The sequence below is a fragment of the Prinia subflava genome, chromosome 26 (assembly GCF_021018805.1).
Source record: "Prinia subflava isolate CZ2003 ecotype Zambia chromosome 26, Cam_Psub_1.2, whole genome shotgun sequence".
NCBI classification, from domain to species: domain Eukaryota; kingdom Metazoa; phylum Chordata; class Aves; order Passeriformes; family Cisticolidae; genus Prinia; species Prinia subflava.
In genome coordinates, this window is record NC_086272.1 from 3,229,171 (window position 1) to 3,255,481 (window position 26,311).

Genomic DNA, 26,311 nt, shown 5'->3' on the forward strand with positions numbered 1-26,311 from the left:
CCCGAAAAACTTCAAGGATTGCTAGGCAGAGACGTGCTTTCTCAACTAGGCATGGTTCTAACCACTGACCAGCATTTTCTTTGATGGCCACTGCAGAGCAGCCACTTGTTGGAGTCCATGTTCCCATGGATCCTCCACAGAAAATGAAAAATAGAGGAATTGAACTAAAACCTTTGGAAAAATTAAAATATATAAAGCCACACACACACAAAGTAGAAATTTAAGCTTTAAAACCTTCTCAAAGTGCCTAATTGCTAGGGTAGAGGTAAAAAAGCTTCAGGCCTAGCGATAGGGTATAGACATAACAAAAATAGGGTAGAGTGCTGTTTGTAATTTGTATGAACTTTATGTAGGGAAGACAGAGTTTTTCATATATGCTAAGATAGAAGTTTTCTACATAAGAAGATAGAACTTTATGCTAGTAAGATAGAGTTTTGCATTAATAGATATGCTATGTGCATAGGTTTTGATACCGTTTTTCGTAGTTTTTACGAACTTTAAAATTGTATTTAGATTGGCTAGTGTACAGATAAAAATATGAATATGCATTTTTCAATTTGGGATAAAAAGCCTCTGGGTTGAAGGTGGAGGCATCGATTGATTGATCAATTCGATCCATCGATCCAACCTCCATTTTCTGCAACCTGAGGAACGATCCTTGACAGGGAGCCAAAACGGGATTTTAAGGTATTATACATTGCGGTCCCCCTTCCAAGGGATCTGGGCCCCGGGGTTCCCCCTTTTCCCCCCTGCAGCGCTTGCTGCCAGTGAGCTAATCGGCACAGCCGGGGACTCTGCATGGGGAGGGACCCCGGGGCCCCCACTGCCAACGTGATCCCCACAGACGGGAACCCTGTGCGGCCCGGGGCCCCCACTGCCAACGCGATCCCCGCGGACAGGAACCCTGTGCGGCCCGGGGCCCCCACTGCCAACGCAACCCCTGCGGACGGGAACCCTGTGCGGCTCGGGGCCCCCCAATTGCCCTCGCGATCCCTCGGACGGGAACTCTGTGCGGTTCGGGATTCCACATTGTATTCACGTCCCCACGGGCTCTGTGTGGGTTCAGAATTTTGGGGCCCCTTTTTGTTGTTGTGATCCCCGCGGCCGAGATCCCTGTCTGAAAGTTGTGATCGATTCCTCTCTGCTACTGTGACCCCAGCGGCTGGAAACGCTGATCGGGGTCAGAAAATAGGAGGTTGATTTACCCTGAGGCTAGCATAAATTTTATGCTTTGCTTGTAGTTTTATTAGGGTTTAGTTTGTTAAGATTTCTATGTTTTGGTTATTGTTTTACTTAGACCTTGCTTGCTTAGGTTTATAATTGGTTGCACTATAAGGCCGGTCTTAAAACTCTTGTTCCTTCAGATATGTGCTTTTGTATAAATAAATTACTCTACTTAGATACTAACATGTTGTAAGACCTGTAAAGACTGTTGCCCGGACCACGACCTCAGCAGCCACTCATTCTGAAAATCACCTGGTTGACTGAAACTTCTGTATGGGTCGAGCAGTGGCCAATGACAGAAGAAAGGCGGCAAATTACTAAACAATTAGTACAAGACCAACTTGAAGCTGCTCACATTCGGCCCTCAGTGAGTCCGTGGAACACACCAATTTTTGTTATCCCTAAAAAATCAGGAAAACGGAGATTGTTACATGATCTCCGCAAAGTCAATGAACAAATGCAGGCAATGGGCGCTTTGCAGCCTGGACTGCCAGCACCAACTATGATACCTCAAGGGTGGAACATTGTTATCAATTTAAAAGACTGCTTCTTCACCATCCCGCTTCATCCGCAAGACACTCAACGTTTTGCCTTCACCGTGCCATCTGTCAACAGAGCAGCCCCAGCACAACGATATGAATGGACCGTATTGCCCCAGGCGGGGAGAAACTCACCGACCGTGTGTCAGTTGTTTGTTGATTTGGCCTTGCAACCAATTCGCCAGCATTTTTCCAGTGAATGATTTATCATTATGTCGATGACATTCTTATTGCCACCAAAGAACCATTGGCAGAAACAGATTTAAACTGGTCGATTGCACAATTGAAACATTGTGGACTGACTGTAGCCCCAGAAAAAATACATCGGTCAGATCCTTGGAAATATTTAGGCTGGCTGATCACAAATGCACAAATTCACCCACAGAACATCACTTTACACACCAGCATTTCCACCCTGCATGATGCCCAGAGATTTTTTGGAGACCTGCAGTGGGTTCATACCATTGTAGGAATCACCAATGATGACTTACAACCATTTTACTGTGGCTTCAAGGTGGTGATGCCAGCAGCCCCCGAAAGTGCACCCCCGAACAGCAAAGAGCTTTGGTTCAGGTATCAGAAAAGTTACAACGTGGTTGGAGTTGTCGCCATATAGAGCATCTTCCACTATCACTTTCACTTTCCAACGCTGATGCCTGTCCATTTGCCATTGTCTTTCAATGGCAAAAGAAAAAGGGGCAACACCAATCTAGGTTTGGTTCAACAGCAAGCGTGTTGGAATAGGTGTTTTTACCTGTGTAACCAAAGAGCTGTGTCATGCCAGAACAGATGCTCTTGCTGCATTGATAAAAAAGGGCAGAGGTGGAATTGTAGAGATAGATGGAAAGGAACCAGCAGATACCAGCGTTCCTGTGAGAAGTGAAGATTTAGAGTGGAAGCTGAGACATTCTGTCACAATGCAAAAAGCATTGTTGGGTTTTACAGGTGTGGTTCACAATCAGCAGCCAAAAGGCCCAATGTGGACTCTAGTCATGCGCCACCAGTGGCTAGAGAGACCTTTGTGTTCCTTGACACCAGTTAAAGGAAGAACAGTTGTTACTGATGCCAGTTGAAAAACAAGAAGGGCTCTGTGTGTGTGCCAACAGCAAGGAGAAGGGATGCAACATTTACTAAAGAGTGAAGCAGGAGACAGTCTGCAAACCCTTCAACTGAGGCCAGTGTGTTGAGCTTTGCAAACCTGGAACAACGAACCTCTCAATGTTGTTTCGGACTCTTTATATGTGGTTGGAGTCGTGCAAAGAATTGAGGATGCACTCATCAGGACCACCCAGAATCAGCGCCGTGGAGAACTGCTTTTGCAATTAAGAAGTGTACTGAAACAGCATCAGCATGCCTTTTGTGTCATGCACATTCGCAGCCATCAGTGCGACAGCGGTTTAGGAGAAGGCAACGCACGAGCAGATGCTGCAGTCAGTTGTGTTGCCCATATCCCTCCAGAAAACAAATTTGTGAGGGCTCGTGACTACCATGAGAATTTTCATCAAAATGCTAGGGCTCTGCGCTGACAATTCCAGATTTCCCTGAATGATGCACAAGGGATTGTGCATACCTGCCCTCAATGTAGTCATCATGGGCCTGGCCTTGGCCTGGGCCCCCAACCCAAGGGGAATGAAAGCTTTAGAATTGTGGCAGATGGATGTAACTCGTGTTCCAGAATTTGGAAGACTGAAATATGTCCATGTCACTGTTGATACCTATTCTAAATTTATCAGGGCCACAGCGCAGTCCGGCGAGAGAGCTTTGAGTGTCTTTGCTGAAAGACACCTGACCGTTTGTTTTGCAGTGATGGGAGTGCCTGTAGAAATTAAGACCGACAATGGGCCAGCCTATGTTGGTCAGCAAGTTGCTAGATTTATGCAAAAGTGGGGAGTCAAGCGTACCACCGGAATCCCTCACTCTCCCATTGGTCAAGCCATCGTAGAAAGAGCTAATCGGATGCTGAAAGAATATCTAGCAAAGAAAAAACAGAATGATGAAACTGATGTAACTAGTTGATTATCCAAGCTACTGTTCACTTTAAACTATTTGTGCCTAGCAGAAGAGCCTGCAGTTGTCACACATGACCATGCAGTGAAAGAAGGAAGACCACAAGCGATTCCAGGGCTTTATGTATATCACAAAAATATGCCAACGGGCGAATGGCAGGGACGGAGTCCTGTGTTGTTTAATGCCCGTGGTTATCTGTGTGTTTCCACAGGAGAAGCAGGACCTGTTTGGGTGCCGAGCTGATTTACCCATGCATGTCCACAGTCAGAGATATCAGCTAACAGTGATAACCACAGTGACAGCAGTGACTTACCTGGAGAACCTTGTGAAGACCCTGAGACTGCTGAAAATTGACTTTTGAATTAGAAAAGATAGTTATACAGTTACAGTTATAAGATTAAGTTTAGTGATAAGTCATTTTTAGTATTTAAGATTAAGTAATAGGCAGGTGCTGTTTGTTTTGCTTTTCTATGAGAGACAACCAAAACGATGAATAGAATGTTAAGTATTGAAATGTTTGTTTTAGTTAGTGCCTTAATAGAAAGAGGATCAGGAATGCTTGAGATTGACCCAAGACAAAATATGTGGGTCACTTGGGCCAATCGGAGTAAACAAGATTCATTTTGCATTTTACACCATCAAATCCTTTTCAGACTTGCTTGATTGGAGTCCCAGTAGACTCCATGACAGAGTTCAGAACCTGGTCTCAAATCAAAATTAATCCAAAGAGTGTTTTGGGAATGCAAGCTGTTGCCATTGCACAGAATCTTAAAGTTGCTAGTACTGAGCCCCAAGAACTCAATCATCTTTTGGGTTCTGTGCCAGGGAATTACTGTTTGATCTTTGGGCATTTTATCATGAATTCAAGTTTGTTAATTGTAGACAAATGGCAACTGAAAAATGGCAACACTTGGTTGTCTCCCCAGTCCCCATTGTACTATAATTATACCGAGTACTGCAATAATTGGACTGAGTCTGTGACGCCACTGAAAGGTGTTGCAAGAAAATGACCGCCAGGGATTTTTCTCATTTGTGGAGATAGAGCCTGGTCTGCAGTGCCTCAAGAAGCTATAGGAGGTCCATGTTATTTTGGTAAATTAACATTGTTTGTTCCTAGCATTCATCAGGTTTTAGGGTTGTCTAGAAAGACCCGACGAGTCAAATGCAGTATGTCTCAACTAAGCCCCAAATGTAAAGATCGAGTTGAGTTTTGGCAACCTGCAGCTGTAATATCGGCATCATTCTTTGCCCCAGGAGTTGCTTCAGCACAAGCTCTCACGCAATTGAAAAACTTAGCCAGCTGGACAGGAAAACAAATTAATATAACATCTAATCTACTAAGTGAGCTTGCCAAAGATGTTCATGACATTTGTCATGCAGTCCTCCAAAACAGAGCAGGAATCGACTTCCTCCTTGTAGCACAAGGGCATGGAAGTGAAGAATTTGAGGGCATGTGCTGCATGAATTTATCAGACCATTCTCAATCGATTTACAATCAGCTGTCACAGCTGAAAGATAATATGAGAAAACTTGTAGTGGTAGACACTCCGTTTGACAAATGGCTCGCATCATGGGGTTTTACCAGGTGGATCAAGGATTTGATCAGTTTTGCTATAGTGATTCTCATTGCTATTATAGTCATCTTAATTATCGTGCCTTGCTTGTTATGATGTATGCAAAAATTAGTCAGCCGTGCCTTAAGGGCAGTTTGGATAGCTCAAAAAAAAAAAGAGGGAATTGTAACTGGATTTCTTCGAGATCACGGGCATGATGTGCTGTGGGAAGAAATTTGAGCTATCCCAAACTACGCCTCAGATTTGGGCCTGTGTAGAAGTAGATAAGCTTGTGGCACAGCTAGAAATTAGGTTAAGGTGTGTGTATGGACTAGATGGAACACTTAAAGAGTAGAATCACGGTAGCTGCTTTAAACTAAGATTGTTTCCATTTTTGTTCACGCTGAATGCCAAGTAGACTGCACCTGCAAATGTAAATTATTTCACACTGTATAAAACCAGCCATTTTCGAGAATAAAGAGGAGAACGTATGATCTGGCCATATTGGTTGTACTGTGCGTTGCTCTGTCCAGCCCCCATTAATAGAGCCCTGGCTATAGATATATCCCATTCCCTACCATCCACAAGTCCCCAGGAAGATTAAAAGATATAATGGGCTGCTAAAAGCTATGTTCAGGGCATTAGGTAATGGGACATGGAAGCACTGGGATGCAAACTTGGCAGAAGCCGCTTGGCTAGTCAATACTAGGGAATCTGCTAACTGCCCTGGTCCCACTCAAACTAAGCCCTTAGACACTGTGGAAGGAAACAGGGTTTCTGCATTGCACATAGGGAAGAGGGTGGGGAAGTCAGTGTGGATTTCTTCCTCCATGGGAAAAGGCAAACCCATTCATGGGATTGTCTTTGCCCAAAGGACCTGGGGGTGCTTAGTGCGTGATTCCGGAGGATGGGGAGACCCGATGTGTTGCCCTGGTGTTTGAGATTTTTTTAAAGCCTTCTACTTGCTTATAAGATGGAGTCAGTTCTTTAGTTACTGTGCAATATTAAGGGTCAGTTTTTCACTTTCTCACACTTAAGAACATAAACAACCTTTCTTGTTTTTGTTCACTGTCCTTTGTTTACATATTTCCAGCCTGAAAATAATGTTGGTTGACCGCTGGTCTGGCCAGTGGGGTGAAGGGGTAGTAACCCCAGAAGCCAATCTGCTACCAGACCCACAAAATTGTAGAAGGAAAAGAAATGAACAGGCTGGCCCCCTTTTTGATGGGGAGCAGCTTTTCACTGAAGACCTCTGCCTCCGTGTTGTTGATTTTGCGTTCCGGGCAACACCGGTGTGTACTTCAAAGAGATTTAACCTTGAGGTAAGAATAACTTATAGTGTAAGTTGTATGTTACAGGAGGTAAAGTAGCAGGAGGGACATGAACTGACAAAGAATGAATTTTGGCAAGGAGCAAGAAAAAGGCAATGATGAACAGGGATGATGCCAGTGCCCAATCATCAAGTGTACTATTTCTCCTGTCCTGACCCCATCTCCTGCTGGAATGGAGACCACCCGGAGGGATGTGAAAGGACAGGCGATAGTAGTTAATAAAAAGTATGATTGGTCTAGAGAAGGCTTAAGGATTCTAGTAATGAGAGTATATAGACTATATGGGATCCCAGCATGACACAAATGGTATGGAATAAGGGGTGGAGATTGTACTGGGTCTGACCAAAGTAAAGTTCATACTCTTTACAGTGCTGTGCTTTGCATTGGTACCTGGACGGGTGTTGATAACAGACCAGTGGCTTGGCTACTGCCAAGCAGCACTGTCCCTCTGACATTCCTTTCCACATCAAAGGGGATGGGAGTGGGCAAGATCCTGGCAGGGGACACAACCAGGCCAGCTGACCCAAAATAGCCAAAAAGAATATTCCATACCACATGACATCAACTCAGATATATAAGCTAAGGGACAGAGGAGGAAAGGAGATATTTGTGAGTTTTAAGTGTTTGCCGTCTGGAGGAACTCTTACAACGTGCTGAAGGCCTGCTTCCCAGGAAGTGTCTGAACATCACTGCTGATGGGAAGTAGAGACTGACTTTTTTTTTTCTCTTTAGCTGTTGTGCACACAAATCTTCACTTCTTTCTTTCTCTTCTGCAATAAAACTGCCTTATCTCATCCTGCTGGTTGTGCTTCATCTTATTCTCTGCCCTGTCCCATTGGGAAAGGGAGTGATGGAGTGACTGAGTGAGCACTTAGCACCCAGACAAGGTCAACCCACTACAGCAAGGATAATATCAACATTTTCACAAACAAATTCAGGACCTCACCAATGCAGGAGGTATCAAGTTTGTGGGCTTTCCTATTGAAGTGCTGGCAAAGTAGTTCTACAGAAGCAATGAGCTCATAGGTCTCTCCAAAACAAGGAAGGGGAAAACTGCCCCAGCCCTGGCCTCCAGAGCGCTCTTTACCTCAGTTGATACTGTTCATATCAAGCAAGGCTGGCTCAGATGCGTAGAGTCATTATTGTTTATGCAAATTAAAAACAAAGAAGGAAAGTTAAAAGCTGGATGGGTACATAAGGACAGTGGGAATGACAGATTTCTTCCAAGCATGTAGTGTTGCATTTCACCCACATTTGAGACTAAATTCTACTGATTTGGACCAAGGTGGATGGGCCACCTATACTTAGCCCAGAAAAGGAACATAGATGAAAATATATGTTCAATAAATTGCCAAATGCCTCATCATCTAATTAGTGGCGTGAATGAATGAATCAACGACTGAATGAGATTCCCACAGTCCCTACCCACTATCCAGTGAAACCACAGACAAGAGAAGGGCCTTGGCAGAACCAGCAGGGAAAGAAGACCGTGTCAAGCCTGGTGCACTCTCAACAGTGTGGGATGACCCCCTCCTGGTGTCCCAGCCGTCGGTAAAATACCACTACTCTGATCATTTTGGTGAGCAGACCTGGCCTCCAGGGTAGAGGAGGGAAGGCCTCCCATGCCAGCAGCAGCCAGACCATGTCTGAGACCCCAGTGGGTAGACCTGGCCTTCTGTGACCAGCCTTGGCATGCTGGGGACACGGGGTACAGCTGGTCCCCTGCTCCAGTGGGGTGAGGTGGCCTCCCATCCCAGCAGAGAGCAGACCTGCTTCCTGTGACCAGACTTGTCCAGTGTGGGATGTAGAAAACGAGTTCCAAGTATAAGTTCCTACATTTCCAGGGTGATTGGGTTGGTGACCAGTTAATTGCTGGTCATCTTGTTCTCGTGTTCCCTCCTGTTTGTTCAACTCCTTGTATTGCCTCTGCTGTTCCCAAAGATGGCACCTGTGACCATGAAGAGGGAAGTGACATCCAAGCCTTCATGCAAATTAAGAGACATTTAGCACCATTAAAAGGAAGAAAGCCCTAGGAAGATGAGCCAACATGTATTTAGAGAAATTAGATCACAGTTTTTGCTGAGGAAGGAATAGGACTATCCCTCAGTTCCAGTTTGTAATCTTTATAGCCCCACCTTGTGTTCAAAAGAGCAACACTAGAGGAAAGACCCTGGACCTGGAGCAGGCAAAGTGCCTTCCTGTGCACTCCCGTGAGGACAGAAGTCCCAGCTCTGCCGGCAGACAAAGCTGAACCCCTCCTCCTCCTCCATGTCACCACCGGGAGCGGCGGCAGTGCACGCGACCCCTGGGGCCCCCGCTCGAGCTGACCCTTAATGAAGGGGTTCAGAGGAGCTGCTCTCCTGCCCTCGTTCATTTCAGCTGGGGCCTCATCCGGGATCAGCCACACCCAAAGAGGACTGAGGATGGGACAGGCACCCACCCTACCGGGCCTCCAGGCACAGCTGGATACACCTGGACCAAGGGATGGCTGGAGAACGGCGACACGCAGGAGCACCAGACTGTTGAGAGTCCAGGGCATCCCTCTGGTCTCCCTGGAGGGTCAGGGACCCTGTCAAAGGGGTCTGCGACCCAGGCAGGGGGGGTTGGAACATGTACAGGGGTTCTGGGATCTGTACAGGGGGGTTGTAGACCTTGGCACAGAGCCCAGAGAGACATGACCTTTGACTTCAGTCCATGGGAGAGACTACCTACATTGCAGGAGGAATTAAAAGTCACCAGGGTGTGAAGTAGATAGCAGTTAGTTTATCCCTGGGGGTGAATGTATTTTGGATGTGTGGGCTTGAGAAGAAAAAATGGAGGATTTGGGATGTGGTCCTGTCCTCCTGCTTCTTCTTCTTGTCCGACATTTCTGCTGTGAAGGTGGCACGTTTGGATAGGGTCAAAGCAGATATGACCTGTCTAAGCATAGGTGTTGGGTATTGGTGATTGACTGTAAATAATGGAAACGCAATATGTAGTATAAGAGGTCAAGACCCTCCCAGCCAGGAGGAGTCCATGTGTGATCCTGCTGCTGCACGGAGCTCCTCAGGGCACGAGAAGAGCTTGAGAGATAAGACCTAATAAACAAAGAGCAAGACCTTGAAAAACTAAAAACCTGAAGACTCCGTGTTTTTCTTTGCATCCTGCTGGTGACTCCTGAAAGGGCAGAGACATTTTACCACCCTGACCTCAGGGGGTTAAACCTGAGACTGGACTGGTGAGTGAGACCAGTGGTGGGAGTAGGAGGCGAGTGAGGTGTGAGTGAGACGGGGGCCGGCAGCTCAGACCCCAAAGCGACTGTGGACCCCTTACTACCGCGGTTCTGGGCTCCTGAGGGGGCTGGCTGGGAATGGGGGCAAGTGAGAGGAAATAAGGAGTACTTGAGGTGGCTCCAAGGGGGATAAAGAGGGGCGCCCGCCGGGTGTGTGGAGGTAACTAGAGAGTGAGTGACACACAGAAAAAAGGGGGAGGCCCCTCTCTCAGGGCTTAGCGACCCAGGCCCTTGGAGAGTGCAAAGAGCCTAGGTGTAGAGGGGGTGGTGTAAGCTTACAGGGTGTCCCCAGGCGCTGTTGGCACCAGGGTCCATGAGGAGCCCGGTCCCCTGGGTCACACCAGATGTGCCGTAAGTGTTGTGTTGGTGCAGTCCTGGGAGGGGGCCGTAAACCTGCCCAGAGCACAGGGGTGGGGGGCCAGGGATCGGACAAGAAGGAAAGAACAGTGGGACCTGAAGTCAAAAATAATTGGAGAAGAATGCATCATGAGGGTAGAGGAAGAGTGTAAGACCTCAGTAGGAAAAACAGCTTGTAAAAGATATTTAATAACAAAAACTTTAGGCCCTAAGTACATTTCCCAAGAACCCAGTCATTACTGGTCCTTTGAGAAGAAAGAGAAAGGGTGCATCTGTCATGAGGGGTATGGACTGCATGAACGTGCTGATAAAGAGATAAATCCCTTTTGGGGAGTAAAGAGAAGTGTCCAAATATTGGGAATGTCCACCAGAAACAAGCGGTACCTTTGGGGAGACTCCTGAACAATTCTTTTGGATCTGCAGAAATACAGCTTACACCAAACTGCCAGGGGACTGGGCTGGGAGTTGCACCATAGGAATTATTAAACCTGCCTTCTTCTTACTCATAAAGAAATCAGGATCAAATTGGGGCGTTCCAGTATATGACGACCTGAGAAAGACTAACCGGAAAAAGAGAAGCATAGTTGGGATAGGGGGGACCCAAAAGTGGAAAAGTAAAGTATGGACCCCAGAAGAAATCATTGAAACTTATGGGCCGGTCACCTGGGCTCAAGATGGGTCCTGGGGACACCATACCCCGATTTATTTGTTGAATCAGATCATCCGACTCCAAGCAATACTTGAAAAAGTTTCCAACAGAACAGCCCTCGCCCTTGATCATATATCTATATGGCACCAGCAAAGGGACAGCAGGGACAGGGTGGTGGCACCTGCGAGGGGACAGAAGCAATGGGATGGTGGCACTTGGGAGGACAGTGAGGATGAGGTGGAGGTGCCAGCAGAGGGACGGGGGGACAGGGTGGTGGCACCTGTCAAGGGACAGAGGGGATGGCCCCTGCGGGGGGGACAGTGAGGACGGGGTGGCAGCACCTACAAGAGGACCGTGGGAACAGGGTAGTGGCACCTACAAGGGGACAGAAGGAATGGGGTGGTGGCAATTGGGGGGACAGCGAGGAGAAGGTGGTGGCACCTGCGAGGGGACAGTGGGGACAAACACACATGTCCACAAGGCTGGCAGTGTTCTGAGGACACACACATCTCCCCAAGCCTACCTGTGCCCCCAGTGACACAGCTGTCCCCTGTTGTCCCCAGGGCCAGAGCACGGAGCAAGGCCTCCAGCAGGTGGACACCTTGGTGGCCCGGTACCGTCATGGCTGCCTCTGGTGGGGGCTTCCCTGGCTGCCCGTCCTGCGCCTCTTCCACCCCAGCACCCTCCGGCCACTCCTCAGAGCCTCAGGTAGGACATGGGACACCAGATGGGTCCCCAGGGCCACCCATGAGTATCACCACAGCTGGCACAGAGACCTGGCAGGGCCCAGGCAGTGGCCACCAACCCAATCCCAGCGGTGTCACCATGGCCAGGCCAAATGCCACCCTATAGTGGCCACCAACCTGTCCATGGGGTTCCCCAAGGCCACCCAAAGGTGTCACCATGTCCAGCTCTGGTTTTCCCCCAACCCCCATCCTTAGTGGCCATGGGTGCTGAGAGAGGGTCCCCATCCCAGGGTCCCCACCTGAGGGTCAATGGGTGCAGACAGGGTGGCCTCATCCCCAGTGTCCCCACCCAGGGGACCCGATGCCACCCCAGTGAATCCCTACCCACCCCGTCCTTGTACCCTGCAGCTTTTGTGGCCCCCAAGGACAAAATTTTCTACGGCTTCCTCAAGCCCTGGCTGGGTGAGTGCAGGGGGCTACGGTGGGGACAGCACCCCTGGGTGCCCTGCAAATGGAGCTGGGTGTCACAGCACCCCTGGGTGGCCCCACAGATGGATCTGGCTGTGTCACAGGGGCAGTGGAGGATGGAAACATCACCCCTGGGTTCCCCCAGGATGGATTTGGGTGTGTCACAGGGGACATGGGAGGTGGGGGACAGGGTCAGCCCCCCTGGGTGCCCCCAGGATGGATTCGGGTGTGTCACAGGGGACAGGGGAGGTGGGGGACAGGGTCAGCTCCCCTGGGTGCCCTCGGCGGACCCCGGTGTCCCCTCGCCAGGGGAGGGGCTGCTGCTGAGCGGCGGGCAGCGCTGGGCGCGGCACCAGCGGCTCCTGACGCCCGCCTTCCACGGGGATGTGCTCCGGAATTACCTGGGAATCTTCAACCAGAGCACCCGCGTGCTGCTCGTGAGAGATCCGAGATGGGCACGAGTCCCCCACCTCCACCCCAAATTCTGACCTGCACCCCCAACCCTGACCTGCACCCCAAATCCTGACCTGCACCCCAAATCCTGAGTCCCGCACCCAAAATTCTGTCCTGCACCCACTGCTGCACCCCGAGTCCCGTCCTGTATCCCAAATCCTGTACTGTCCCACACCCCGAACCCAACTCTGCCCCCTCTCCCACCCCTGTCCCACCCCCAAATTCACCCCCTGCCCCTATCCCCTGTCCCTGACCCCCTCCCTGTTCCCTCCCTGACCCAGTCCGTCCCCACAGGCCAAGTGCGAGGCAGCAGCAGCAGCAGCTGGCGGGGGGCCGGTGGAGTTGGAGGTGCTGCAGCCCCTGAGTCTCCTCACCCTGGACACGCTCCAGAAGTGCATCTTGAGCCACGAGAGCCACTGCCAGGAGCGAGTGTCACCTGTCCCCACTGACCATCCTGGTGGCTGTGGTGGCCTCACCATGGTCCCTTCTGACCATCACGGTGACCGTATAGGCCCCACCATGGCCCCCACTGGCCATCCTGGGGGCCATGGTGGCCCCGCCGTCATCCCTGTTGGCCATCCTGGTCCTACCATTGCCCCCTGGCCATCCTGCACTTGTCTTCATTGGTCATTCTGGTGGCCCCAATGTCCCCACCATCGTCCCTGTTGGCCATCCTGGTCCCACCATTGTCCCGATTTGGACATCCTGGCCCTGCAATTGTCCCCACTGGTCATTCTGGTGGCCCTAATGTCCCCGCCGTCATCCCTGTTGGCCATCCTGGTCTCACCGTTGCCCCTTGGCCACACCGCAATTGTCCCCATTGGTCATTCTAGTGGCCCAAATGGCCCCAATGTTGGCTATGCTGGTGGCCACGGTGTCCCCCGCTGTCCCCATTTCCTGCAGACGGCCCAGCGAGTACATCCAGGCCATCCTGGAGCTGAGCTCGTTGGTGGTCCAGCACCAGCTCTGGCCACTCCTCCACCCGTGGTGGCTCTACAGCCTCTCCTCTGACAGCCGGCGCTTCGCCCGCGCCTGTGCCACCGTCCACGCCTTCACCGCCAACGTGGTGCAGCGCCGGCACCGTGCACTCGCCTCCCTGGGCCACCAGGCCTGGCTGGATGGCCACCTGGGACACAGCATGGACTTCATCGACCTCCTGCTGCTCACCAAGGTGGGGCTGGGATGGTGGCCATGGAGGCCTGAGGGTGGTCAAGAGGGTGGTGGTGGCCATGGGGTGGTGGCCATGGAGGCCTGAGGGTGGTCAAGAGGGTGGTGGTGGCCATGGAGAGGTAACCATGGGGAGATGGTGGTCAAGAGGATGGTGGTGGCCGTGGAAGGCTTGGTCATAGACCAGTGGCCAGTGGGGTGCTGGTGGCCACAGGGAGGTTGGGCATAGACTGGTGGCCACAGGAGAACAGTGGTGGCCATGGGCAGCATTGACCATAGAGCTAATGGCTAGTAGGATGGTGGTGCCTGTAGGGTGGTGGCCATGGGGGTAGAGTGGTGGCCATGAGTGGGATTTGGCCATAGACTGGTGGCCCCAGGTGGCCCGGGGCTCATCTCATCCCCACAGGACGAGAACGGCCACACCCTGTCAGATGAGGACACAGCAGCTGAGGCTGACACCTTCATGTTTGAGGGTGAGCACGAGCTCCCAGGTGCCACTGCAGGGGAGCCACTCCAGTGTCCCCTCACTCTCCCAATGTCCCCACAGGCCACGACACCACGGCCAGTGGCCTGGCATGGCTCTTCTACAACCTGGCCAGCCACCCTGAGCACCAGGAGAGGTGCTGCCAGGAGGTCCAGCAGCTCCTGGCTGGCCAGGACACTGCAGACATTGAATGGTGAGATGTCCCCAGGGCCACCCCTGGCCATATGGCTCTGGGACATGGTGCCACCCCTGCTTGTCCCCAGGGAGGACCTGTCCCAGCTGCCCTTCACCACCATGTGCATCAAGGAGAGCCTTCGGCTGCACCCTCCTGTCACTGCTGTGTCCGGCACTGCACCGAGGACATCCCCCTGTGTGATGGCCGTGTCATCCCCAAGGGTATGGCATGGTCAGGGTGTCCCCTGTGTCACCACCCACCCTCATCTGCTGTCCCTAAAGTGGCCATTCCCATCCCACCAGGGGTCATCTGCCTGATGAGCATCTATGGGACTCACCACAACCCAGACCTCTGGCCCAAGCCCAAGGTGGGGCCACGCTACGAGGTGTCCCTGTCACCATAGTGGTGACAGCTGTGTCCCCTCGGCATGACGGTGTCGGTGTCCCCCCAGGTGTTCAACCCCCTGAGGTTCAGCCCAGAGAACAGCAAGGGACGGTCCCCATCATCCTTCATCCCCTTCTCTGCTGAGCCCAGGTACGCGCTGCAGAGGGGACAGGAGTGTCCCCAAGTGCCACCCCTGTCCCTGGCTGGGTTCACAGGGGGGTGACAGTGACAGTGGGGCCGTGGTGGCAGGAACTGCATCGGGCAGAGCTTTGCCATGGCTGAGATGAAGGTGGTAGTGGCACTGACCCTGGCCCGGTTTGTGCTGCCGAGGGACGCAGCGAGGCCACCCCCGCGCCGCAAGCCCGAGCTGATCCTGCGTGCCGAGGACGGGATCTGGCTGCTGCTGGAGCCACTGGTGGGACTGGCCTGAGGGACACGGGTCACCACGACATGGGGACACTCTGCAAGGTGTCTGGAGGAAGAGCAGGGAATTAACGGTAGCATGAAGGGGACAGTATCGTGGTGGTGGTGGGGATGTGTTGTCCTTGGTCATGGCAAACCTCATGGCATGGACATGGACACCCACGGACTTGTCCCCTAGGCCACTTGACACCATCCATGGCCACGTCCCTCATGTCCTCATGCATGGCCATACATGCCCATGTCACCATCTGTGTCTGTGACCCCCCCATGCCCAATATCCCTATCCACAGCCATGTCCCCACCCATGTCCATGTCCCAGGCCCCATGACCACCATGTCCCCATCCATGTCCTACAGTGTCCCCAGCAATGACCCACAATATTTCCATCTGTGTCTTAGATCAAGGTTTTTATTTTTACCCCAGTGTTGGGTGAAAGGATGAAGAACAATGAACAATGAACAACGAAAGAAAATCAAGGTCAAAATAAAAGGATTTACGTGTCCATGCTGGCTGAGTATCCATGTGCTTGGGTGGCTGGAAAGAAACCTTTTTAGAGGAGTTTCCACTCCATTGTCTCCAAAATCTTCATTTTTTGTCCCACTCAGTCACCATTTGGTTCTGGAAGATGCCTGTGGAAGGGTCAGAAAGAATTAGAATCATGGAATGATTTAGGTTGGAAAAGACTCTTAAGACATCCCAGTATTCCTTGATGCTTAGAGAAGAAACAATAGGATGCAAAAGGTGGGATTTCTTGAGGTCAAAAGTAAAAAAATTCACTATCCCAAATGAATTCCTGATGCTGGTCTGCATCCCAATAGATTTTTGTCCTGCTGCGCCCAGGTGCCCCCAGGGGCCCAGGAAGATGTGGAGACCACCAGCCAGCTGTCTTCCCACCATGGATCACCAGGACCGTGGATCCCCAAGGCTCTGCCCAACGGGGCTCACTGGGGATCATCCAATGGGCTCCTCCAACGGGGTATGGAGTTGGAGCAGCGCACAAAGCTCTTCCCGCACGCGGGGCACTTGTAGGGCTTCCCTTCCTGCTGCCTCCATTGCTCTTGGGCCACGGCACAGCTCTGGGAGAAGCTCTTCCCACACTCAAAACGCTGTTAAGGCCTCTCTCCGCTGTGCATCTGCCGGTGGACAAGCAGGCTGGACCGGACAGCGAAGCTCTTCCCACACTCCCCACACTCATAGGGCCGTTCCCCAGTGTGAACCCTCTGGTGGACGATCAGGGAGGAGCTCCTAGTGAAGCCCTTCCCACACTCCACACACTGATAGGGCCGTTCCCCAGTGTGGATCCTCTTGTGGCGGATCAGGCTGGTGCAGCATGCAAAGCTCTTCCCACACTCCCCACACTCATAGGGCCGTTCCCCAGTGTGGCTCCTGTGGTGGATGATCAGGCTAGTGCTGGTAGTGAAGCTCTTCCCACATTCCCCACACTCATAGGGCCGTTCCCCAGTGTGGTTCCTCTGGTGGATCATCAGGTGGGAGCTTTGAGTGAAGCTCTTCCCACACTCCCCACACTCATAGGGCCGTTCCCCAGTGTGGACTCTCTGGTGGAGCATCAGGTCAGAGGTGTCTCTGAAGCGCTTCCCACATTTCCCACACTCACAGCGCCGTTCCCCAGTGTGGATCTTCTGGTGCCGGAGCAGGCCAGAGTTTGTGTAGAAACTCTTCCAACATTCCGAGCACTGGTGCAGCTTCTTGCCATTGTGAAGCTGTTCATGCACCACCAGCTCAGAGCTCTGGCCACATCTCTGGCTGCCTTCCTGGCACAGGGTGGGTCCTTCCTCCTCGGAGCACCCTGGCATGGGTTTGGAGCCCCTCCTCGGGCGGGATCTCTGTGCCTTTTCCTCCCCGTTGCATTCCTGTGCCATGGGGCCGCTCAAAACAGCCTCTTCCACGAGGTTCTGCTGAGGGGATTTGTCCTCCCTGGCCTCCTTGTCTGGGGGAGGAAGGACAAGGACAGCATGGGATTTGACTCCGTGCCAGAGGGAAGGCCAAGGAGATCCCCCCAGTGCATCCCCGGCAGGACGGCGTCGGCAGCGGGGTTGTCCTGCAGCCGGGGCCAGGCTGGGCTGGGAGATGGAGCAGGAGAGAGGGGCAAAGGGGCACTGACTTCCTCCTCACCTGCCTGGGGGTCCTGGGGCATCCTCCTCTTCCTCACAGCCTTCTCCTCTACCCAGCCAAAGTCTGGCACTGGGAATTCCTGGTGTGGGAAAGACATTCTGTGAGTGCATTGGCTTTGAAGTTCCTGCTGTTCAAGTCCATCTCCAGAAGTCACCGCCTGTCTGGTGTCCATAAAATCCTCCAAAAATCGAGAAGGAGTTCAAAAACACTCTCTCAGGGCTTCCCTGTTTCCAGTGTCCTTCCTTTGGGGTTATGGGGGTCCCTCTTCTCAGAGCTGCTGGGGGGCCCGTGGGTCCTGGGGATCCCCCCTCTCCCGCTTCCTGCTTCGGCTCACTCAGGGGGTTTTGGGGCTGCCAGGGCTCATCCTGCCCTGATTCTGACTCGGCTCCCAGCTGTCCCAGGGTCCCTTTCCTCAGCATTCCCCCACTCCAGCCACTCAGCGCTTCTTCCCCCACTCCCCCACTCCCCGACAACACTTTCACGCTCGGGGGACCCGGACCCCCCTCATCTCCAGCCTCCACCACCCCTCCAGGCTGCCGGAGCTGCCCCAGCTCTGCCATCGCCCCGCTCCCCCCTCCGGGCCTCCCGCCCTTCATCCCCCGCCTCTCCCGGGATCCCCAAAACCAACGTCCCGCCCCGCCGGCACCGCGCGATCGCTGCGTGGGACCCCAAAATCCCCCCAGGGGCAACTACGGCTCAGCTTTGCACTCCTGCAAGATCTGAAAATATCCCCATCTCCTCCCCCAAACCTCCCAGGAACATGCAAAGATATTTGCGGCGCGATTCTGGAATCTCTTAGCTCCCAACGCCATTGCAAAAACCCACCCCCCCAAAAAAAAAAAACAAAACCAAACCCCCAACCTCTCGGGGACCCCCGGACAGATTTGGGGTGAGCTCCCTCTCCCTGGTCACCGGCAGTGCTGCGGGGGCCGGAGGTGCGGTGCGCTCTGCGAGCCGCTGGTCGAACTCCGTCGCTCTTTTCCTATTCCGGCTCCTCCTCCTCCTTTCTCCCTCCTCCTCCTCCTCCTCCTCCTCCACCAGCAGCACGACCCCCCTTCCCCCGATTTCCCCGGACCGCGGCCGCTGCAGCACCGGCGTTTGGGTGGGGAGACCCCGCCAGGGATGGGTAGGGGGCTTGGGGACAGTGTGCATCCTTATTATCATTTATTAAAACGCTTAACAGTTTAAGAGGAGTGTGCTTCGTTTCTCTCATTGAACAAGAAGTGTGTGGTAGAGAAATAGGAAAGCGGTGTCAGAGAGAAAAAGCAATGGGAAACACCTCTGGCTTGCAGCTGCCCCCGCAGCGCCCAGCGCTCCCCACTCCCACCCCCCTGTGCCACCCCTGGCAGCCAGGCACCCCCGGGAGCGGAGTTTGGGCTCGGGGGGCAGGGGGACGGCACGGCCGGGTCTGCCCTGGGGGGAGCCCCGAGCCGCCCGCCCATCCCCGGGGGCTCCCGGGGGCTCCCCCTGTTAAAAATAAGACGCTTGACACGGCCAATTTATCAAGCAGCAATTTAATAATTAATTAATTATCATGATAAAGTGTGAGCAAAAGGCAGCGCTGGGTACAGTGGTAGGGGTTTTCCCTTCCAACTGCACACCCATTGCTGGGCTTGCTGGTATTTTATTTGCTATATTCATACATATTCATAAACTTTCTCAGCAGTTTCCATTTCTAGTTTTAACGTCACAATTCAATACCTAACAGCCATAAATCTATAGATTGTCCTGTATAATTCTATAGACCATTGTGATCTATTCCGATATTTCAATACTCCAGGATGTACTTTCAGGATATGTTTTTCCAGGTGGTGGGATCTGGCTTCCAGATGTGGGGGTCCCATCTCTATTTTCAAGTCCTTCAATCTCCAATAGTGATGTCCAGTTTCTCTCTCCAGGAGCCATAAATCAGTGAGCTGAAGTCATATCTTCATGTCCAGGATGTTTTCCCAGCTTGTGTGAAGCCTGAGCCCCCTCCTTATTTCCTTCTTTTGTCTAAAAAAAACCTTTTTGCACTCTAAAACTACAGTTTAAAATTCTTTAATACAAAGCAAGCTTCTAAAGTTATAATTAAAGGACACTTATTGCAGAATAGCTTGAGACTTATAATAGATAATTGCAAGCAAAAGATTTATTCAAAAACTTCCTTCTATGCTTTCCTCAGCTGTTTATTAGAACTCATCTTTTATAACTGTCCCATTGCTGTGTTCTACAACTACAATTACACAGATTTTCTTCATTTCCCTGACACGAAACATAACTTTGTATTTCACAGTCCCCACTCTGCTTGTATAAATTTTTATTTATCTTACTTATTCGTGTCTGGGTTTCGAATCTGGCCAAAACTTCAGAAACTTTTCCTTCTTTGTCCTTTTTCTTCAGTTTCATTATTTTGGATATTTTAGATGTTTTCTCAAAATGGCTAAATTCCCCTGTAGCTAGTTCAGGGTCTACAGGCATCACAGCGACCTGCATACCTTGTATTACAGAGTGGATAAGCTGAACAAAGCATGGAATTAAGCAAGGTAAAAACAACAGTCCAGTCAATGAACACAATATTATAAATACTATTTTCTTCCACCAAGCCCCTCTTCCAAACAACTCGTCTCACCATGGAGCTTGAAGGATAGAATTCTATTGTTAAACAGGCATTTGTTGGTTACTTAAATATCCTTCAGGGTTTTGTGGCTACCACCGATTTTAGAGAAATTTGTGGTATACATTTTCCTGCAAGGGGTTTCCCCTACCTTTGTCCCAAAAGCTTTCCCTTTCTTGGCTATGCATTCTTGGCCTATCACTACATTTGTCAATACCCATCCTTCTGTCCGCTCTTCAGGTTTTGTAATTCCTGTTCGCTTCTACTTTAAAATTTGTGCTACTTCTAACCCTTCTCCTCTCTAAGGCTATTGCCCTGTCATTTGGGTCCCACCACAAATCCAGCACTTGGAAATATTTAATTCTATTACAATTCATTGCATTAAATCCATAAAAAATTTCTCCAAAAGTGGAAAGGTCTAACTCTGGCAGCTGTTTCTTTAATTTCTCATACAAATTTGGGGAAGCAACTTTAGATTCAGAGTGGGTTTTCAACCCTTCTACTGCTTTCTGCACTAAATTCTCCCCATATTAAACTCCTCCCCCATCAGTGTATCCCCACATACTTGCTTTGGTAAAACATATATATTCTTCTCTTCTTGGACGTGTCTGGTAATTACAGCCAGCTCCTCCTCTTGCTCCTAAATTCCTTGCCATCCAAAATTCTCTTCTTTGCTCTTCACAAACCCTTAACTGACTTTCATCATAACCACCTTTGTTTATATGGGTGTGACCAACAAAGGATACCGTTGTGACTCCTCTCCATTTCACCGCCTGGTGACACGGGTGACAATTGTCAATTGCCATGGCAATGCTTACACACATGATCAGGTATATAATGAGAGGTCCAGTATGACATGCCTTTCCACCCCTCCAACCTATCGGGTTCCTGCCAACAGTTGGGAATTTCATCTTCTTGGTGGCAAAGGCAGAGGTCAATCTGGTCTTGCCCTCTATTTATTCTTACCTGTGAATTGTTGCCAGGCCCACTGAAGCTTAGCTCTGTGCCACTCCCTTATTTCAATTTGGTATCCATCTGGTATCCAATTGTTGTAATCACACTCAATTCTTTCCAATTTTGCTTTTGCTTCTTCCTGCAGATCGATCTCAGCCCGTGTCCCGTGCAACCAGGTCTCCCACCAATCCTTATCACCTACTTTGATGTATCCTTTCTCTACTGCAGCCCTTAGTGTTCTACCTGTCTCTTTCTCTCTCATCCCTACAACTCCAGCAAAGGGTACTAGGGATCCTTGCCCCCACCAAGTTTGTATACCACAATTTCTGACACTCAATGCACCTGAAACAACCCCAGGGAAAACATTTACAGTTTTGGGTAGGACATTTCACTTTCCTTGGAAGGTTTTGATACTGAAACTTCAGGTACAAGAGTTTCTGAAACATGCATCAATCCTTTTTAAGTCTTATTTTCAGTTCTCTAGGAGCAGATGAGATTTTCCACTGAAGCTCGGCCGGTGCCTCTGTTGGTGGTCCCACTGGTCCTTTAATCGTGATGTGTGGGTCCAGCCTTTCTCTGCAGTCCAGATGGCTGTATCAGTGGTTAAGGGGTTAAATATGGGCCTTCCCATTTAGAAGATAAGGTCTCCTCTTTGCAGCTTTTAACCAGCACTCAATCACTTGGTTTTATTTTATGTATGCTAAATCCTAGAGGGGTAGATTGAGCCAATATTCCTTTTCTCTCAACTCTAATACATGTTGTCTAATTGTTTGGATATATTTCTGAATAGTCATATCTTCAACTATTACTGATGTTTGGGGTATCTCCTGGGAATATGACATTCCATAAAGCATTTCGTATGCTGATAGCCCAGTATCTGCATTAGGAAGTGTTCTTATATTAAGCAATGCTAAAGGTAAACATTTTTTCCAGGACATTCTGGTTTCAGTCATTAATTTGGTTAAATGCTGTTTTATAGTTTGGTCCTTCTTTTCTACCTTCACAGAGCTCTGAGGGTGCTAAGGGGGTATGGTGTTCTCAGGAAATACCCATGGCTTGTGTTACCCCTTTGATGACACTAGAGGTAAAATGGGAGCCTTAATCAGAATCACTGGCTCGAATAACCCCAAATCGGGGAATAATTTGTTCTAATAGTATTTTAATTACAAATTTGGCTGTGGCCCTTAAAGCTGGGTAAGCTTCTACCCAGTGAATTAGTTGATCTACTACTACTAACAGATACTTCCACTTACTGACATTTGGAAGCTCAGCATAATCCACCTGAACTCTTTCAAAAGGTTCATAGGCTATTTTCTTACCGCCCCCCCCCGTTGAAGTTTGCCTCATTACCTTTTTGTTGACTCTCTGACAAGTAACACGCCTCTGCGTTACTTGCTTTGCTATTTCAAAAAAATCCCAATACACCCATTATATTTAAAAAAAATGATCACACAAGGCTCTGGTTCTTCAATGACTATGCTGATGTAATTGGCTCAAAATCTTTTGTGCATAGGCTTTGGACAAAATTTCCCACCTATCTAAGAGTACTCCTTTTCTTTGTTCTTTCTTAGTATCTAATTTCTTTATAGCTTCTTGGGAGCTATAAAATTTTTTTGGACTTCTCTTTGAACTTTTGTTATAATATTCAACTGAATTGTTTCTTTCAATTCAAAAGCTGCCTCTTTTTGCAGCTTGGTCAGCTATGTCATTTCCTCTTGCTAAATAGCTTGTGCTTCTTTGGTGACCTTTTACATGTGTAACAGCTATTTTTTTTCTGGTCTTTTTCATGATACAAGCACTTTAAGTATTAATTCTTGATAGATCAACCATTTTCTTTGGGTATTGATCAAACTTCTCTCTTTCCAAATCTTCCTAAAAGTATGTACAATTCTAAAAGTATACTTTGTATAAATAGTCTCCACTTTGTCTTTTAACAGTTCTAAAGCCTGGTATAACGCATATAACTCCCGGGCTTGTGCGGGCCAGCTGGAACTTAACCTTTTCCTTTCTACTATCAACATGTTTCCTCCCTTTACAATTGCATATCCTGACCTCTGCTTCCTTTCTAATACTTTGGAGGAGCTATTGATGAAATATTTCTCCCCTTCAGATAATTTTAATTTTTTTTTATTTCAGTTAAATCTGGTCTTACTTTAGTTTGTAATTCAATTAACTCTACAAAATCATGAATCTGTTCTCCAGTTAACTTCTGATATAAAAATTTTGCTTTTTGACTGTACTTTTTTTATCTACTGCCTACAATACTTTAATAGCTTTACCAGCTGTCTTATCTCTCCCTTTGTTCTGGGAGAAGGTAAGGCAAGTATGCCCGATACTCATTCGGGGTCCAGTTTCTTTGTTCTTTTACTTAACTAATGACCCAAATACTTCATTTGTGCTTCTACAAATTGCAACTTGGACATTGAAGCTTTCAAACCCTTTTTCTCTAAGAAGTTTAATAGCTTAATTGTGGCTTCTTGGGCCCCAGGAACTGATCTAGTTTATCAGACATCCCCATTTCCTTTTTAAGGGCTCTCACATCCCCAGTGGTCAGTGGTACTGATACATATCTAATAGCTGTCCCCTCCACTCCCCCCGTGGTATCTTACTATCAGTACCTTCCTTAATGGATACAACTGGTCCCTTTTGCTCTCATCATCACTGTCCTTGTGCCTTTCTGCCCGAACTGTCTCCCTGCTTCTACGTGCAGGTGCTGAATCTCGAGGACGAGGCAGAGCCACAGGGGCTTGAGGTGCAAACGGTGCCATAGGGGCTTGGGGTGCTGGGTTAGGCACCTCTGGCGGGGCAGCTGGTTGTGGTAGATAAGGGGGGAGGTTGTGTAAGTGGCCTCATGGATTCTTCTCCTTTTTGGTTTTTAAAGCATACAGGGGAGAAGGCCAGGACCCATGCCATAAAGTAGTATAATCGCTCTCTTCTTGGTTAATTGGATCCTTTTTATTTACACAGGCATTTAGGGCCTGACAGATCCACCCCTCAGATGACCCGTACATTGGCCAGTACAAATTATCAGGTCGTGTCATTTCTTTAGTGCATTCCATCATACAGTATTGTATCATTTTCTCTTTACTTTTTCCTTTCCTGGATTTACATTCATCCTAAAATTTTAACATTAACCCCAGGGGACTGTCCTGTGGTAAAAAGCTCCCTCCTTTCCCAGTACCTTTAGTACTTCTATTTGCCTGTTGGTTTATACCAACCCCTGGGTCCTTGCCTTGGCATTGACCCACCCTAAGGAACGGGTATTCCCTCACTTGCCTCGACCACGCTCTTTCTGACTTCAGTAATGAAAGGCCTTCCTGTTTTCTCACTTGTCTAGGATTTCTTTAATAAAAAGTCCCTTCAACCAATACCGCTTCCCGCCTCTGATTTACTGTGAAGAAATCCTCCCCAACTATTGCCGCATCCCGCCCCCGACCTTTTTATATGAAAGAATTCCCTTTACCAACACTCGCTTCGTTCCTTCCCCTGCCGCTCCCCTCGCGGAGACACGGAACCGAGGTTAGAAGAACTCCACAATCACTTTGTGGCCAGGCCACGTCTCACACACACACCACTCACACTCTCACACGTGTGTACCCGTTCTTAGCCCACCTAACCAAGCGATACTTACAGCCTCCTTTTCTCGCCTTGGTCTCTGTGCACGAGTTATTACAGGTGAATTTCACTGCAGCTTTATCCGGGAGCTCACAGTTCCTTTGCTCACAATTTACCTCGAGGATCTCCTTCTCCCTGAAAGATTCCCCAGTCACTCAGGGCCACCTGAGGCAAAAGCCTGCAAGGTGGGGCGCCTCCCCGAGATCAGGGGCCTCCCTCAATGGATTGGAGGTGCCCGCATTCTCCACCAAATTGTTAAAAATAAGACGCTTGACACGGCCAATATATCAAGCAGCAATTTAATAATTAATTAATTACCATGATAAAGTGTGAGCAAAAGGCAGCGCTGGGTACAGTGGTAGGGGTTTTCCCTTCCGACTGCACACCCATTGCTGGGCTTGCTGGTATTTTATTTGCTATATTCATACATATTCATAAACTTTCTCAGCAGTTTCCATTTCTAGTTTTAACGTCACAATTCAATACCTAACAGCCATAAATCTATAGATTGTCCTGTATAATTCTATAGACCATTGTGATCTATTCCGATATTTCAATACTCCCAGGATATGTTTATCCAGGTGGTGGGATCTGGCTTCCAGATGTGGGGGTCCCATCTCTATTTTCAAGTCCTTCAATCTCCAATAGTGATGTCCAGTTTCTCTCTCCAGGAGCCATAAATCAGTGAGCTGAAGTCATATCTTCATGTCCAGGATGTTTTCCCAGCTTGTGTGAGGCCTGAGCCCCCTCCTTATTTCCTTCTTTTGTCTAAAAAAAACCTTTTTGCACTCTAAAACTACAGTTTAAAATTCTTTAATACAAAGCAAGCTTCTAAAGTTATAATTAAAGGACACTTATTGCAGAATAGCTTGAGACTTATAATAGATAATTGCAAGCAAAAGATTTATTCAAAAACTTCCTTCTATGCTTTCCTCAGCTGTTTATTAGAACTCATCTTTATAACTGTCTCATTACTGTGTTCTACAACTACAATTACACAGATTTTCTTCATTTCCCTGACACGAAACATAACTTTGTATTTCACAATCTCTCCACTTTGGGGTCCTGGAGGCCCCCCTGTCTGTGTTGCCCCGGGTCAAGTTTGTATTGGTGTTGGCCCTCTCTGGGCTGCTGTGGCTCCTGAGAATCCACGAGGTTCCCCTTCTCTGGGCTCACCACTTGGGGATCACAGGTGTCCCTGGGCTCAGCACTATCCAGGGTCCCTCTGAAAGAGTCCTGGGGTATCCATGGGTCCCCCTTGTCCTTGCTCCCAACCTGTCCAGGCTTCTGGAACAGCCCCAGCTCTCGCACTGCCCGTTTCTGCTCCCCCCATTCCTGTGTTTCCCTGCCAGCCCTGCTGGTACCGGGCGATCCCCACGTGTCTCTGGGCTGACAATGCAGCCGCTGAGCCGGGCAGAGCAAGCCCCACCACGGGGGGACCCTGCATGCCCCGCTCCCTGGGCAGCCGCGCCCAGCCCCGGGCACAGAGCTCCGCCAGCCCCCGCCGCCCCCTCCCCAGGGCCCGCGGGGACCCCCGCAGCCGGGGCCGGGTCTGAGCGAGGCGGCCCCCGAGCCCGGCTGCGTGGCCAGGGGGGCACGGGGAGCCCGGGGCCTCTGTGCCAACGCTTCCCCCGCTCTCCCTCAGCCTTTGCCCGGCCCAGCCCGGCCCCCCGAGCCCCAACAGGCCCCGCACGGCCACGGCCGGGCCGCCCCGCTCCCCTGCGAGCCCGGCCACACGGACCCACCTGCGCCGGGGCCCACGGGCCACCGAGAGCTCCCCGGGCCGCCCGGGCCTGGGCCCCGAGCACAGAGCTCTGCCCGGGGGGCTCCCGGCCCAAGGCG

General features: G+C 50.1%; 2 protein-coding genes and 1 long non-coding RNA gene across 3 annotated transcripts; 1 reads left to right on the top strand and 2 right to left on the bottom strand.

Annotated features, from left to right (window-relative positions):
- The first annotated feature begins 798 nt into the window (after nucleotides 1–798).
- On the top strand, nucleotides 799–15,427 carry LOC134562218 (cytochrome P450 4F3-like). Its single transcript, XM_063419639.1, is given in 13 exon segments — nucleotides 799–957; nucleotides 11,495–11,639; nucleotides 12,026–12,079; nucleotides 12,395–12,522; nucleotides 12,833–12,963; nucleotides 13,442–13,709; nucleotides 14,112–14,178; nucleotides 14,253–14,382; nucleotides 14,453–14,529; nucleotides 14,532–14,585; nucleotides 14,667–14,731; nucleotides 14,816–14,898; nucleotides 14,998–15,427. Coding segments are annotated over 13 exon segments (1,542 nt in total). The 3' UTR covers nucleotides 15,179–15,427.
- Nucleotides 15,428–15,563: 136 nt separating this feature from the next.
- Nucleotides 15,564–17,607, bottom strand: LOC134562131 (uncharacterized). Its single transcript, XR_010083084.1, has 2 exons — nucleotides 17,305–17,607; nucleotides 15,564–15,800 (listed from the first exon to the last, which is right to left on the bottom strand). It is a non-coding gene; the product is annotated as an uncharacterized LOC134562131 (long non-coding RNA).
- Nucleotides 16,160–17,136, bottom strand: LOC134562086 (zinc finger protein 239-like). Its single transcript, XM_063419545.1, has one exon. The coding sequence runs from the start codon at nucleotides 17,049–17,051 to the stop codon at nucleotides 16,281–16,283; it is 771 nt and encodes a 256-aa protein (XP_063275615.1). The 5' UTR covers nucleotides 17,052–17,136; the 3' UTR covers nucleotides 16,160–16,280.
- Nucleotides 17,608–26,311: the final 8,704 nt, after the last annotated feature.

Coding starts and splice junctions, on each gene's coding strand:
- LOC134562086 (XM_063419545.1), bottom strand. CDS start 17,051: ATGGCACAGGAATGCAACGGGGAGGAAAAGGCACAGAGATCCCGCCCG.